Source organism: Schistosoma haematobium, chromosome 3, assembly GCF_000699445.3.
Source record: "Schistosoma haematobium chromosome 3, whole genome shotgun sequence".
NCBI classification, from domain to species: domain Eukaryota; kingdom Metazoa; phylum Platyhelminthes; class Trematoda; order Strigeidida; family Schistosomatidae; genus Schistosoma; species Schistosoma haematobium.
Genome location: NC_067198.1, coordinates 11,030,475 through 11,044,412, shown reverse-complemented (window position 1 = coordinate 11,044,412; position 13,938 = coordinate 11,030,475). Strand labels below are relative to the sequence as shown.

Here is a 13,938-nt window from a genome sequence, read left to right as displayed (position 1 = left end):
TATCATTAACAATTAGGAACTAATCTACTAAAAACGACTTTCACCTTTTTGAACTTAATTTTACTAACTTCAGTCATCATCATAAGTAAACCGTTGTTTTGAGATATACAGAATACTATTGTGACTCACTACTTTATAAAGACTACTAAAAAACCTTGCTAGCTGCTACTAGAAACCATGAATTCCACGATTCAATTACGACCATGTAGACTATCAATGAGGATTAATTTAACATCAAAAATAAAACAAAATAATATCCGAATAAGCTACTTTTTACATGGTTTATTTTCTCTGAACGAACATGAGATCTAGATAAATTAGAATGAGTAATTGCCACTTAGATTACCAGCAATAAACGACTATGTTAGAGGATCAACCTTCTTTTAATTGACAAGGAAATCCAAAATCGATGCTGGACGTGGATAGAACATACATTGAATAAATTATCAAACTGTATCACAAAGCAAGTTTTAGCTCGAGATCGTCAAAGTAAGTTAAAACGAGGCAAACTAAAGGATTTATGGCTCCGAAGATTGAAGAAAGATATCAAAAGAATGAATAACACCTGACAATAACTGGAAAGAAGAACCGAGGACAAAGTTGATCGGGGATTCCTGATTCGGGATCTATCCCCCCCGTGAGGAGTAATAGGCTTAAGTAAATAAGTAAGTAATTGTTATTTGAACATAAAATCATAGTGAATAAGTCGATTAATAAATTCAGTCAAAATCCGTTGCAAGTTAATAACATAGAATTCATAATGATTAGGTACGGAAATCAACTGAATGAAAATAATATTTAAACTTCAATACATATGTTCACCTTTTTTTCTCTTATTCTAACAAGTACTTGTAGTGACTCACTTTTATCATGAGAACACAACTGGTTTAATGGAAACAATCATTATTATAACCAACTGTACCAGTGCTTGTTTTAATGTGCTTTTGTTTGACTGTGCTAATGACAGCTATATTGTGCTTCCATCCTTATTCACACACTTTGATTGTGACTTCGCGCGAATTCGGTTACGTTCTGTAACCAAGTTTGTATCCTGGCACGATCTCGGTATCCTTTCGATACCACGAGATCGCCAGCGAATATATCTCGATTTAGTCCATTAACTGTCTTCTGATATTTAGCTTCTCGGGGATTTTATGGATTTATTTGGTTACGTTCAACCTTCGCCTTCTGATTTACTTGGCACGTGTTTCTTGGTAGCGGTGTTCATAGTCAATCTCGACTCGACGCCACGCTACATACTCATCAAGGCATACGATGTTGATGAAGATAATAAACTGATGTAGAAATGCTATATGTGATGAAAGTTTACAAACCATGTAGACGCGTGTTTATGTGTGAACACACGTACATATATGGATAGAGAGGAATAATTGTGACTTTCATATTAAATTAGTATAACGCGTACCACAATAGCTGAAAAATAACCAAATAAAATTAAGTGACATAAGAAGACCAGTTAATAAATATCTATTGTTTTCTATACTACAATACTTGGTTAAAAACGGGATTAGGATTAACGTCAACTCAAAATTTGTGACGTGTATAAATTCGTTAGGGCCACTACTTGTCATACAGAGATTCAACCCTTGCAGCCGACCATCTTTGTTGTTCCAATATCAATTTATACTCAGTCTATACCTAACTTACATATACCAATTATCATTTTATTTCCAGATTGGTGTGGTCCATAATGTTCGTGTGCGACATCGAAGGTTTTGGGTTCGACTGAATGCTCACTGTTGAGAAGTCCCATACTAGGGTGAAACAGATTTTTAGTGCTTCCAGGTTTTCAGTGGTCGTCAAACTTAGATCGGTTAACGATTTCGAAGAATATATTCAACGTACTTTTCAGTATTCAAATAATACTGGAGAATAAATGGAAGATGATTGACATTGAAGCATCCAATATTGTACAGTAAAATACTAATGGTTTAGGAATACTTTGTAGTCATAAAGTATCATTAAGTAAATACACGTTCAACACCAGTTAACAACACTATAGCAATAGCAAAACTTTCATATATCCCTGTAGGTTATGGAACGTGCATCATCTTTGGTGCCTTTGTTGTGATCAAGAATATGCAATTGTACGATGCGAATTGATTATGAGATATAAAGTCACTTTATGTGAATGCACTATCAGTTGAAGAAGTAACGTTCACCGATTGGAAAGACACCATACATACGATAAATTCAGATATACATCGAAGTAACTCTGCAGTAGTTTTGATTACATTTAATCACTTCATCATATTACATATCTCATACATAAAATATTTATATGATTGACATGACATTATTCCCACCTAGCATAGTTCAAATTTTCTGTTCGTTTGAATGTATTTTGTAAAGTGATAAATGATCATATCATCCTGATGTATCATCATTTTACTACTTAAAACTAACTAATCAACTAATTGAAATAATCCATGGATGTTACTCTCTTATTCTATAATACACTCGAACACATGCACAGACTTACATAATATAATAATTTAGTTACACTCATTTGCATGTATACGAATGAAGTTGCAATATACCTGTGGTGGACCAGACAATATATAAACGCAAAAGGTATCAACAAAGTTAATAACAATCAATAGTAATATTAGTATATACAAGTTAAATGTTACAAATACAATAATAATTAAGGACGTTACTTAAATTGCCCAAACGTTGCGTGTTCTGATTAAGTCCAGTAATGTAAATCCACAATTATAAATGCTTGATGACTCTGAGCAGGTTGGTGAACTCTCTAGCGATATAGTCCAACGTAGGATGTGATATATTCCGATTATAGTCTATAAATGTAGATAGTATTTGATTTAGACTTCCATTAACTCAATCACAAATGAAGATAGAACGAGGAATGCGTGAGTAGTAATGTATTTATTAACCAGCACGAATATGTCACGCTATGTAGTAGCTCAACGGAAAGTGTCTTCAAGGTCATTGACTAAAACAACATGTACAGTCATTTAATGATAAATGTACATACAGTGAAAAATTGACAAACAAATACAAATAATATTAAAAACTATTTACAAAATAAGCTTGTCAGTCATATCTCCACATAGCTCCCCCCAGAGTGTCCAGAGGTGACACTGGTTACAATAACAATAAGAAAAATTTTATACAAAAAAAAAATAATATTTACAATAATAACCAATTAACAATGTGGAGATGCGTATGACATGTACGTTAATAATATACAGTGTGTTATTGCGTGAAAATAGCGGTGATGTGGCATAGCATGACAAACAAAAGTAATGAGAATACCGTCATTTAAAATCTTGGTTTGCTAACAATGATAATAATGTACAGAACTGTTACTGAACCCCAAAAAAAATGAACTGCTTTTTTTTTGTGTGTGTGTGTACAACAAATGAATAATTAAATAGAGTTTACTCGTTTATTATTGTAACAAATTTTTTTTATAAAAAAAATGTGACAAAACGAATAATTGTGGGGAAAAAAAATATGGTTAATTATGTACACTGTAAAAAAAGAAAAAAATCATAGATTTTGTTGGGAAAAATCGGGTGAGTATAATCGTATAGTACATCAGTAATTGTTTGTTTAGATTTTTTTATTCGGCGAAATGTACATAGCGTTTGGGTTTTTTTACAGCTCTGCCTGAGCGCGTTAAGCAAGTAGGTTTGATACTCAGTTTTTCTTCCATGTCTGCTGTAGTGGTGGTTGCTGGACGGGGTTGGTTCAGTGAAGTAGTATGTTCTTTGTCGTGCTGTGCTTCGTAGAAAGCAGGCTTTATTCTATCGATAGCAATAGTCTCTTTCTTTCCACACTTGTTGATTATGAAGTGTTTGGTCGTTCTTTTAATTACTTGATATGGTCCTTCATAAGGTTGTTTCAATGGCTTTTTAACAGCATCAACTCGAACAAAGACAAATTTGCATGTTTCTAGATTTCTGTTGAGTTGTATTCGATTGTTATGTTCACGAGGCGGTATGGCTTTGATTCGTTGCATGGTTTGCAGCAGTTGGCTAGCAAAACGACTTGGGTCCGTTGGTGTTAAAGTGTTTGGGTCCACTAGTTGACCTGGTAATGTAAGGGTTGTACCGTAAACTAGCTCAGCGGCTGTACAACCTATATCTTCCTTTATAGTTGAACGGATACCCAGGAGTACAAGTGGTAATGCGTCACTCCATTTTGTCGTATCATCTTGTGCCATCAGCGAGCTTTTCAATTGGCGGTGAAATCTTTCGACCAAGCCGTTAGCTGCTGAGTGGTAGGCTGTTGTTTTGATGTGGTTCACGCCCAGAAGTCTTGTGAATTCCTGAAATAAGATAGACTGAAACTGGGGACCACGGTCGGTAGTGACGATAGAAGGTACTCCGTAATTCGCTATCCAACGGTCAAGGAATACGCCGGCTACTGTTTCTGCAGAAGTATCAGCAATAGGGCATGCTATGGCCCATCTTGTGAACCTGTCCACCGCAGTGAGAATGTGCGTGAATGAATTAGATGGTGGCAATGGACCAACTATGTCTAAGTGGATATGCTGAAAACGTTTTTCCGGCAGGGGATACTTGCCAACTGGACTGATCGTGTGCTTCTGAATCTTGCTGCGTTGACACTGTAGGCAGCTTCGCGTCCATCGTTTTATATCTGAATTGATTTTTGGCCACACAAAACGCTCAGTAACCAATTTGATTGTGGCTCTGATTCCTGGGTGAGAAAGGTCATGCAGTTGATGAAATACCTGTCGACGACATGCTAGAGGTACAAAAGGGCGATTGTTACCCGTTGAAACATCGCAAATGATAGATGTATTTGAGAAAGGGATGGGTACTGGTTTAAGGCTCAAGTTAGACTTCTCCTGGCAGACCTTCAAATCTGCATCGTCTACTTGTAGTTTTGCGATTGTTTCTAGATCGATGTCTTGTTTACGTAACAGGGTATTTACGTCCTTACGTGACAATGCGTCAGCTACAACGTTGGTATGTCCTTTGACAAATTGGATATCTGTCGTAAACTGGGAGATGTAATCCAGTTGTCGTGCTTCGCGAGGTGAATGTCGGTCGTACGATGTGTGGAATGAGTAACATAAAGGTTTGTGATCGGTCATGATGGTGAAAGTTCGTCCTTGTAGTAAGAAGTTAAAGTGTTTAACGGCTAAGTAGATAGCAAGTAACTCCCGTCCAAAAGTACTGTAGCGTTCCTGGGCTGGTGACAGTCTTTTGGAGAAAAACGCTATGGGAGTAGTCATATTGTTTACCTGTTGTTGTAATACTGCCCCGACGGCTTTTTGAGATGCATCCGTACACAGAATTAAGTGGGTTGTGGGGTCAGTATTTAGATGTTGTAGCATGGTGGCATTAGCTATCATCGACTCTGCTTTTTCAAACGCTGTTTTGGCATCAAGAGATAGGTTGAATGTTTGATTCTTCTCTCTCTTCGTACCTTTTTTGTCGGCTTTCAACAGATCGGTTAATGGCTGTAATACTTCAGCACAACGTGGTAAGAAGCGGCGATAAAAATTACACATACCGAGGAAGCGTCGTAATGACTTAACCGAGGTTGGTTCGGGGTAGTTAGTAATATCTTCAACTTTCGTCTGAAGTGGTTTGATCCCTTGTGAGTCGATGTAATGTCCCAAAAACTCTAAGGCTGGGACTGCGAATACGCATTTCGAAGGATTGATGACGACGCCATGTTTTTTAAAACGATCAAAAAGGATGTGGACATGTTGGATGTGCTCTTCTAAAGATGAGCTTGCAATCAGAACATCGTCGATGTAGGCAAACACGAAATCAAGGCCTCTTGTTACGTTATCCATGAAGCGTTGGAATGTCTGCGCAGCGTTTTTTAATCCGAATGGCATCCTTAGAAACTCAAACAAACCAAAAGGTGTTATTATGGCTGTTTTCTCAATGTCTTCCGGTGCCATTGGAATTTGGTGATATGCTCGCACCAGGTCGAGCTTCGAAAAAATGCATTTACCGTGTAGGTTTAATGAAAAGTCGTGTATATACGGAATTGGGTACTTGTCGGGAATGGTTTGATTGTTTAATCGTCGATAGTCACCACACGGACGCCAATCTTGGTCCTTCTTTGGTACCATGTGTAACGGTGAGGCCCAGGGGCTGTTGGATGGTCTGATAATACCAAGCTGCATCATATGTTCGAATTCTCTTTTAGCTACTTGCAACTTGCTTGGTGGTAGTCTCCTCGCCCTGGCGCTAATAGGTGGGCCGGTGGTAATGATGTGGTGTTGCACCTGATGTGGGTTACATTCCTTTTGATAATCTGATTTTTTGATGCACTCGTATTCTGACAGGATGTCGTTGAAAACGTTGTTCACAGGCTTCATTATTCGAACACCATGGATTTCGTTGTCGTTGGAGAGTGTACCATTTACCTGTAAACGTGTGTTTACGTCGATTAATCTCTTGTTGGTCATATCTACTAACAGGTTGTACGCACTAAGAAAATCGGCCCCGAGGATGGGTCGTTTGACTTGAGCAACTATGAATACCCATGTGAATCTTCTGCGGAGCCCGAGATCTAATATAAGTGATTGCTCACCGTACGTTTTGATAATTGATTCATTAGCCGCTACTAAGGACAATTAAGTGCTTGTCGTATGTTGTCTGCGTGAGAGATGGAGTGGGATGATGCTGATTTCTGCTCCAGTATCGACTAAGAAGTCTGAGCCAGAAATACGATCCCTGATGTGGAAGAGGCGGCTGACATGTTGGCCAGTAACAGCTGCCGCTATTACTGTCTGGCCACTTCGTTTCCCTGATGGTCTGGCTTGCTTGTCGTGAAGTTGCACGGTTTTGTGCAACGACGTGCTTTCTCACCATAATTCGAATGATACCAACAAATTCCGGCTGCCCGCTTAGGTGACCTAAGACGATGTCTGGATACTGATCTCCTTCTGGACGTAGATCTGGGGCGTCGAGAATGGATGGTGGAAATAGTCGCCTGCAGTGATGCTAGCTGCTGTGTTAAGTGTGCCATTTGTTGCTGAATGTCAAGAGGAGGGTTCATAGCGTCTCTACTAGAGGGTTGTACTGCGTTAATTCCCCGACTATCGGGATATATTTCCATCATCTTATCAGCCATATCAGCTAAATCGTCAAGAGTGACAGAAGTTCCTGAAATACTGAGAATTTGTCTAACATTATGTGGTAACCTTTGTAACCACATTTGCTTAAGCAGCGTCTCGTCTAATTTGTAGGAGCCTGTCAGTTGTCTCATATGTCTAAGCAACTGTGAAGGTCTTTTGTCCCCTAACTCGCATGCGGTGAGTAGTTGCTGTAAGCGTTTTTCATCAGACTGCGAAGTACGGTGGATTACTGCGGCTTTTATTTTGTCATAGGGGTCCGTCTCTGGTACGTTATCTATCAGGTCTCCGACTTCTACTGCCACTTCTATGGGTAATGCTCCAACGATGTATGCATATTTTGTCGCTTGCGAGCGTATACCTCTCGACAAAAATAATGCCTCAACCTGTGCAAACCAGATCCTGGGATTATTAACACCGTACGTTGGTAATCTTAGTTCAGAAATAGCGTTGATTGAGTTTAAAACATTATCTTCTGTCTGTGATGAATGAAAGGGGTTGGTTGATGGGCTATCTATATCGATAAGATTATTAGGAGAGTTCATAATGCTAAAAACAAAAAAAAATGGTGTCGTGCCAATTAATAATAATAAAAAATTATGTAGATATATATAGTAAATGTCTATAAAAAAATAATCGAGGCTCACCAAATAATTGTGGTGGACCAGACAATATATAAACGCAAAAGGTATCAACAAAGTTAATAACAATCAATAGTAATATTAGTATATACAAGTTAAATGTTACAAATACAATAATAATTAAGGACGTTACTTAAATTGCCCAAACGTTGCGTGTTCTGATTAAGTCCAGTAATGTAAATCCACAATTATAAATGCTTGATGACTCTGAGCAGGTTGGTGAACTCTCTAGCGATATAGTCCAACGTAAGATGTGATATATTCCGATTATAGTCTATAAATGTAGATAGTATTTGATTTAGACTTCCATTAACTCAATCACAAATGAAGATAGAACGAGGAATGCGTGAGTAGTAATGTATTTATTAACCAGCACGAATATGTCACGCTATGTAGTAGCTCAACGGAAAGTGTCTTCAAGGTCATTGACTAAAACAACATGTACAGTCATTTAATGATAAATGTACATACAGTGAAAAATTGACAAACAAATACAAATAATATTAAAAACTATTTACAAAATAAGCTTGTCAGTCATATCTCCTCATACCTCCTCTACAATTCATACAGTTGGATCGGAAAAATAAAACTTATTTTTTCAAGATAGAAATGTATAAATAAATTTCTGTTGACAAACTAACAACTCAAAGTGAAAAATACATTGATCATGTTAGTGTAATTAGAGGAGCTTCGATTCATTTCGCAGTACTAGAAGAAACAATCTGAAATATCTCAAACAGCTTAATTCATTTGTCCGACTGAGCGCAATCACCAACGGAATCAATAACCAGTAATGCTATTCAATCCTGTTTTACTTGATTCTAGCATCTAGTGAGATTTACAATGCCACAAAAGACATTACTAATCATAATTATGAAATCATCGAATGGTCAAATCTAGTGAGGAATTATCGAACCAATATATCTTATAGCTTATCTAGTTCAGATTTTATTCTGTCTATGAGTTTCAGGAACTGTTGAATGTTGCAATTATTAAATTCATTCTCTAATAAGAAGAAATGAAAATTTTTTAGTTTCAGTGGGAATAAACAAAAGTTTCACAGCTTTTTCAGATTCTTGTCAAAATCTCTAATTCCTCATTGTTACAACTTGTGGTTTTGTGCTCTATTAATGTATAACGTAATGATGCCGCCAATTAGAGAACAGTGATTTATCGACCTGTCTAATGATGCATACAATCCGTACGAGCAGTCTAAAGCCGTTATCGGTTTTGCTTCCTACCTAGCCCTGCCTGTTAAGTTCAGAACACCAATCTCAGCCTCTGTGATATGAATCATTTACTTCAAACATACTGGGTTTATAAACAAACCAAACAGACCACGTAGTACCACAAAATAGAAAATAACATTTGTACAAGATCAAGCCAAAAAGTGTTTGTGAATGTGGGAGACTGTAATTAATAGATTGGACATTACTTAAGAACAGTATATTGAATATTAAGGCTTATAATAAGGCGAACATGAATATACATAGTTTAGTTACTTAACAATTATACAATAAGTTTGTATATATACAGTATTAGTCCAGAAATAGATTCCAACATTTACCACTCATTGGGATATAACACTCATCCTATCAAAGATCATGTATTTAGATTAATGCAATGGGTTAACTATATATCTAATATTTATTTCAATCCTATTCCTAAGTATATATTTTTTAGTGTTTATGACCATACTATTAAATGGCAGACGAAAACAACTTTTCATGTTTTATTTACTTCACATATACTTTAAATTAAACTTGGAATGAGTCTGCCGACTATCCTCCATGCACCACTTTGTAATGTAGTCCGTCGTATGAGCTCCGCATAATGTTGAAGATCTCAGGTACATCATAGTATCGAATAACGTCCCATAAGAATCTTCTATCCACACTGTCAAATGCCTTCTCATATTGATGGATGTTGATTTATAGTGACGAATTCTGTTCAATTAATTGTTCAACGACGATCTATAGTGTCTCCATTCGGTCTGTACTCAATCAATCCTTCAGGAATTTGGTCTGCTGATCTCCAAGCCGGCTATCTACTGAATCTTCCATCTGGTTCAGCAACACTGCAGAAAACTTCCTGGTACCGATAGTAGTATGATGCCACTGTACTTCTCAGTATGAATATGATGCTGGATTGCTAATTCGATTCAATGAATTAAATGCACCGTAACTTGTAAAGTTGATAATATTATTGTTGAATGGGAAAACTTCTTTGAATCGTACACAAGTAGTACTCGTAACATGATCGTTAATAAGATGAATACATGACCGAGTCAGGCAAGGCTGCTTACTCTCCTCCCTTCTCTTTCTTCTGGTGGTTTACTGGATTGTGAAGACCTCCACATCTGACGAGAAGCACGGAATAAAATGGACGGCTTGGAAGAAACTAGACTATTCGGACTTTGATGATGACCTAGCCCTACTATCCTATACACACCAACAAACGCAAGTCAAAACAACTTGTGTGGCAACAGCCTCTGCATTAGTAGGCCTCAAATTACACAAGGGTAGTAGAAAGGTCCTCAAATACAACACGGAGAACATCAACTCAATCACACTTGATGAAGAAACTCTGGAATAGGTGGGATTTTTCAAGCAGCTTTGAGGCATCATCGATGAACAAGGAGGACCTGATGCAGACGCAAAGGTAAGGATTGGCAAAGCAAGGACAGCATTCCTACAATTGAAGAACACATGGAATTCAAAACAACTAACAACAAATACAAGAGTCACAATCTTCAATACAAACGTCAAGATAGTTCTGTTGTATGGAGCTGAAACGCGGAGAACTGCCACAATCATCATCAAAATAGCATAAGTATTTACAAATAGTTGTATACACAAGATACTCAATGTCCATTGACAGGATACAATCAGCAACATTCTACTGTGGTAAAGAACAGACTAACTTCGAATTAAAAAGGGAATTAGGAAAAGACGTTTGTTTTGGATAGCACATGCATTGAGGAAATCATCAAACTGCATCATGAGTCAAGCACTAACTTGAAATCCTGAAGAGAAAAGGAAAAGAGGAAGACCAAATAATACACTGAGTCGAGAGCCGAAAGCAGATATTAAGAGAATGAATAGCAACTGCAAACAACTGGAAAGGATTATGTAGGACAGAGTTGAATGGAGAATGTTGGTGGGTGGCCTATCCTTCTCGATGAATGGTAACAGGCTTAAGTAAGTATCTTAATAATTTTTGCTAAATTCTAATATACCAGTCGCATACGATGATTTGACATTCTCAAAAATTCACTGCTGCAGAAAAAATACTTACATCCATTTAGCACCAACCAATCTCCGTGTTCAGATATGAAAATCAGAAGTTTAGGTGATCTATGAGAAGACACCAGTCATCTGATTCAACGTATCCCCTGATTATTCATCAAGAAATTGAGGTGATATGCACCCCTCCCCACTTCAATCTGTGCAGTTGAGTCAAAAGCGGAAGACTTTTATTCAGGAAGTAAAAGTAATGCATTGGGTTAGTCCGATATATTTTAAATGATAAATGGGAGATATTGATGAGCGCACACTATTAGTCAAGATTTTACTTCAATTTCTAAAGAATGAAACACGCTATTGATTGAAAATCTGGCTTAATTTTCTGTGGTAAACCGGTATTTATATTTATGAATGATATTTTCATATATTTTTGTTTTGGTTCAGTCAATCAAAACCTCCCGTTTACTTATAATCTCACTCAAGTAGATGGCTGGACTCACAAATAGCTAGTGTGTTTGTCTGTAGAAGAATTGGGCGACTATACAACAATAACAAGTTGGGCGTCTGATTAGATTTTCAGCAATCTTGTAAATTCAGCTTCTCTACCAAGTCAGGTCTTAACATGTAAAGATTTGATAACTTGTTATACGGAAGATTTCCTTCTCAGTTCTAATTATGTTGTAACATAACGAATCAGTTGGTAACAACGATGAAAACTAAACAATTGTACAGGAATTTCACGAATTTCTCTACCATCCTATCAGAATTCATGAAGAACATGGTTTTTTAAAGCAATTCTCTTACTAATTATCATTAACAGAAATTCAAACGAGCTTGATAATCATTTAGACTATTCGTCGGTCTAAGTTTTCTCACCAATTAACAGAAATTTTAAAGGTTGCCTATTAGTAAGTGGTATAATGGTTGAGAGAATATTTTCAGTCCATAGTAATGTTGACAACTTAGTTATCATAATTCTTAAGTACAGTTGATTTATTACTGGAATTAATAGAGAGATGCTAACATCTATGCGACACATCTACTTCATTGGAGAATAAAAACATAATATTTCTGAATAGATGTGAATATGGATCAATTTTTATATATTGATGCTAGATGGTTGAAGATAATCGTAAGGAAACTCTGTATCTAAGTCTCGACCTAGTTAACACTCGTCAGTAATGCATACCTGCGATTTTTGACGAACTAGTGTTTCTTGTAAGATTCAAGCCCACGTCGTCCAGATTCACAATTTGAGAAGTTACCATTGAACTGTTCTGACCACGACTGATTTCCCGTAGGACTGAAATATTTACAACTGACTGATCACTGAATTGTGGCTGACATTGTGGTTGTCTAGCACTTGATGTTGATCCAATTTTGCAGACAAATTTGTGACGTAGCTACCATTTCAATTGACTCACTATCGCGTTCACCGTGTTTGAATATCACATGGTTGAAGCCAATCAACAAATATCCATAGACGATCAGAGATAGAGATTTAACAGGCATGACGTTAGTAACCATTCAGTGAAAAATCAATAGAAATTCTACGGATCCAAATCAAAATTTGTCAAAACCACATCAGTAACAAATGAGAGGAAGCGTCTAACGTACACTTTATCAAGACCATAACTTTTAAAAGATGAGAGGGAATATGAAGTGACTGAAAACTATTTCGATTGTAAAAAATACCCCACTATTAATTTGCTTTTTTTTACTCTAGTCATTTTTAACATTGTATATAGTAATCTAACACCGCCTGTAGCTCTTCTACAGTTACAACCGGTCTCAAGACCGGGTAAAGGAGGAGGGTTGGGCATGGGGTTAGCGACCCCATCTCGTATAAAACTAACTCGCTAAAAAAACGCTAACCAGGAAAAATAGTTCATACCATTTAAACTCTGCCCGTCCTGGGAGTTAGAAGGTCTTCATTTAGAAGATTTATGATGCCTCATGGTGAAAGCCTAGTTCCTTCGGAATCCACAGAGCCGATGCCCCTTCTAACAACCAGAGCAACAATTTTTATAGGTACATGGAACGTCCGAACGATGTGGGAGACCGGGAAGGCCAGTCAAGTAGCAACAGAAATGAGAAGATACAACTTGGCAGTACTAGGAATCAGCGAAACCCATTGGACCTAAACTGGACAGAAAAGGCTAGCTACGGGAGAGATGCTGCTATACTCGGGCCACGAAGAGGAAAATGCTTCACACACTCAGGGAGTTGCTCTAATGCTGTCCAAAGTAGCACGAAATGCACTTGTAGGATGGGAATCTCACGGATCTAGAATCATCAAAGCATCATTCGAAGCAAAGAAGGAGGGGATCACAATGAATATTATCCAATGTTATGCACCCACCAATGATAGCAACGACAACATTAAAGATCACTTCTACGAGCGGCTGCAGTCAATCACAGAGAAGTGCCCAAGAAAAGACCTCACCATTGTGATGGGAGATCTAAATGCCAAAGTCGGAATAGACAACACCGGATATGAAGATATCATGGAACGACATGGACTGGGAGAGAGAAACGAAAATGGGGAAAGATTTGCAAATTTGTGTGCATTCAACAAATTGGTCATAAGGGACACAGTATTTCCACACAAGCGTATACACAAGGCTATATGAATCTTACTGGACCACACCACAGAGAACCAGATAGATCATATTCTCATCAATAAAAAATTCCGAAGGACAATGGAAGATGTGAGAACCAGGAGAGGAGCTGATATAGCTTCAGATCACCACTTGGTTGTGGCCAATTTAAAACTGAAGCCAAAGAAGAACTGGACAACTGGACAAACAGCAATACAAAGGTTCAATACAGCCTTCCTTCGAGATACTAACAAAATCAACGAATTCACGATAGCTCTCAATAACAGGTTCCAAGCCTTACAGGATCTACTGAAAGAAGAAGAAACTAGTATCGAGGA

General features: G+C 37.4%; 1 protein-coding gene across 1 annotated transcript; it reads right to left on the bottom strand.

Annotated features, from left to right (window-relative positions):
- Nucleotides 1-1,259: 1,259 nt before the first annotated feature.
- TY3BI_1 (Transposon Ty3-I Gag-Pol polyprotein) lies at nt 1,260-7,884 on the bottom strand. The gene has a single exon (XM_051207971.1). The coding sequence runs from the start codon at nt 6,443-6,445 to the stop codon at nt 3,611-3,613; it is 2,835 nt and encodes a 944-aa protein (XP_051068925.1). The 5' UTR covers nt 6,446-7,884; the 3' UTR covers nt 1,260-3,610.
- Between the last annotated feature and the right edge of the window lie 6,054 nt (nt 7,885-13,938).

Excerpts from the sequence above, each read along its gene's own strand:
- TY3BI_1 (XM_051207971.1), bottom strand. The coding sequence starts at position 6,445 with ATGACCAACAAGAGATTAATCGACGTAAACACACGTTTACAGGTAAAT.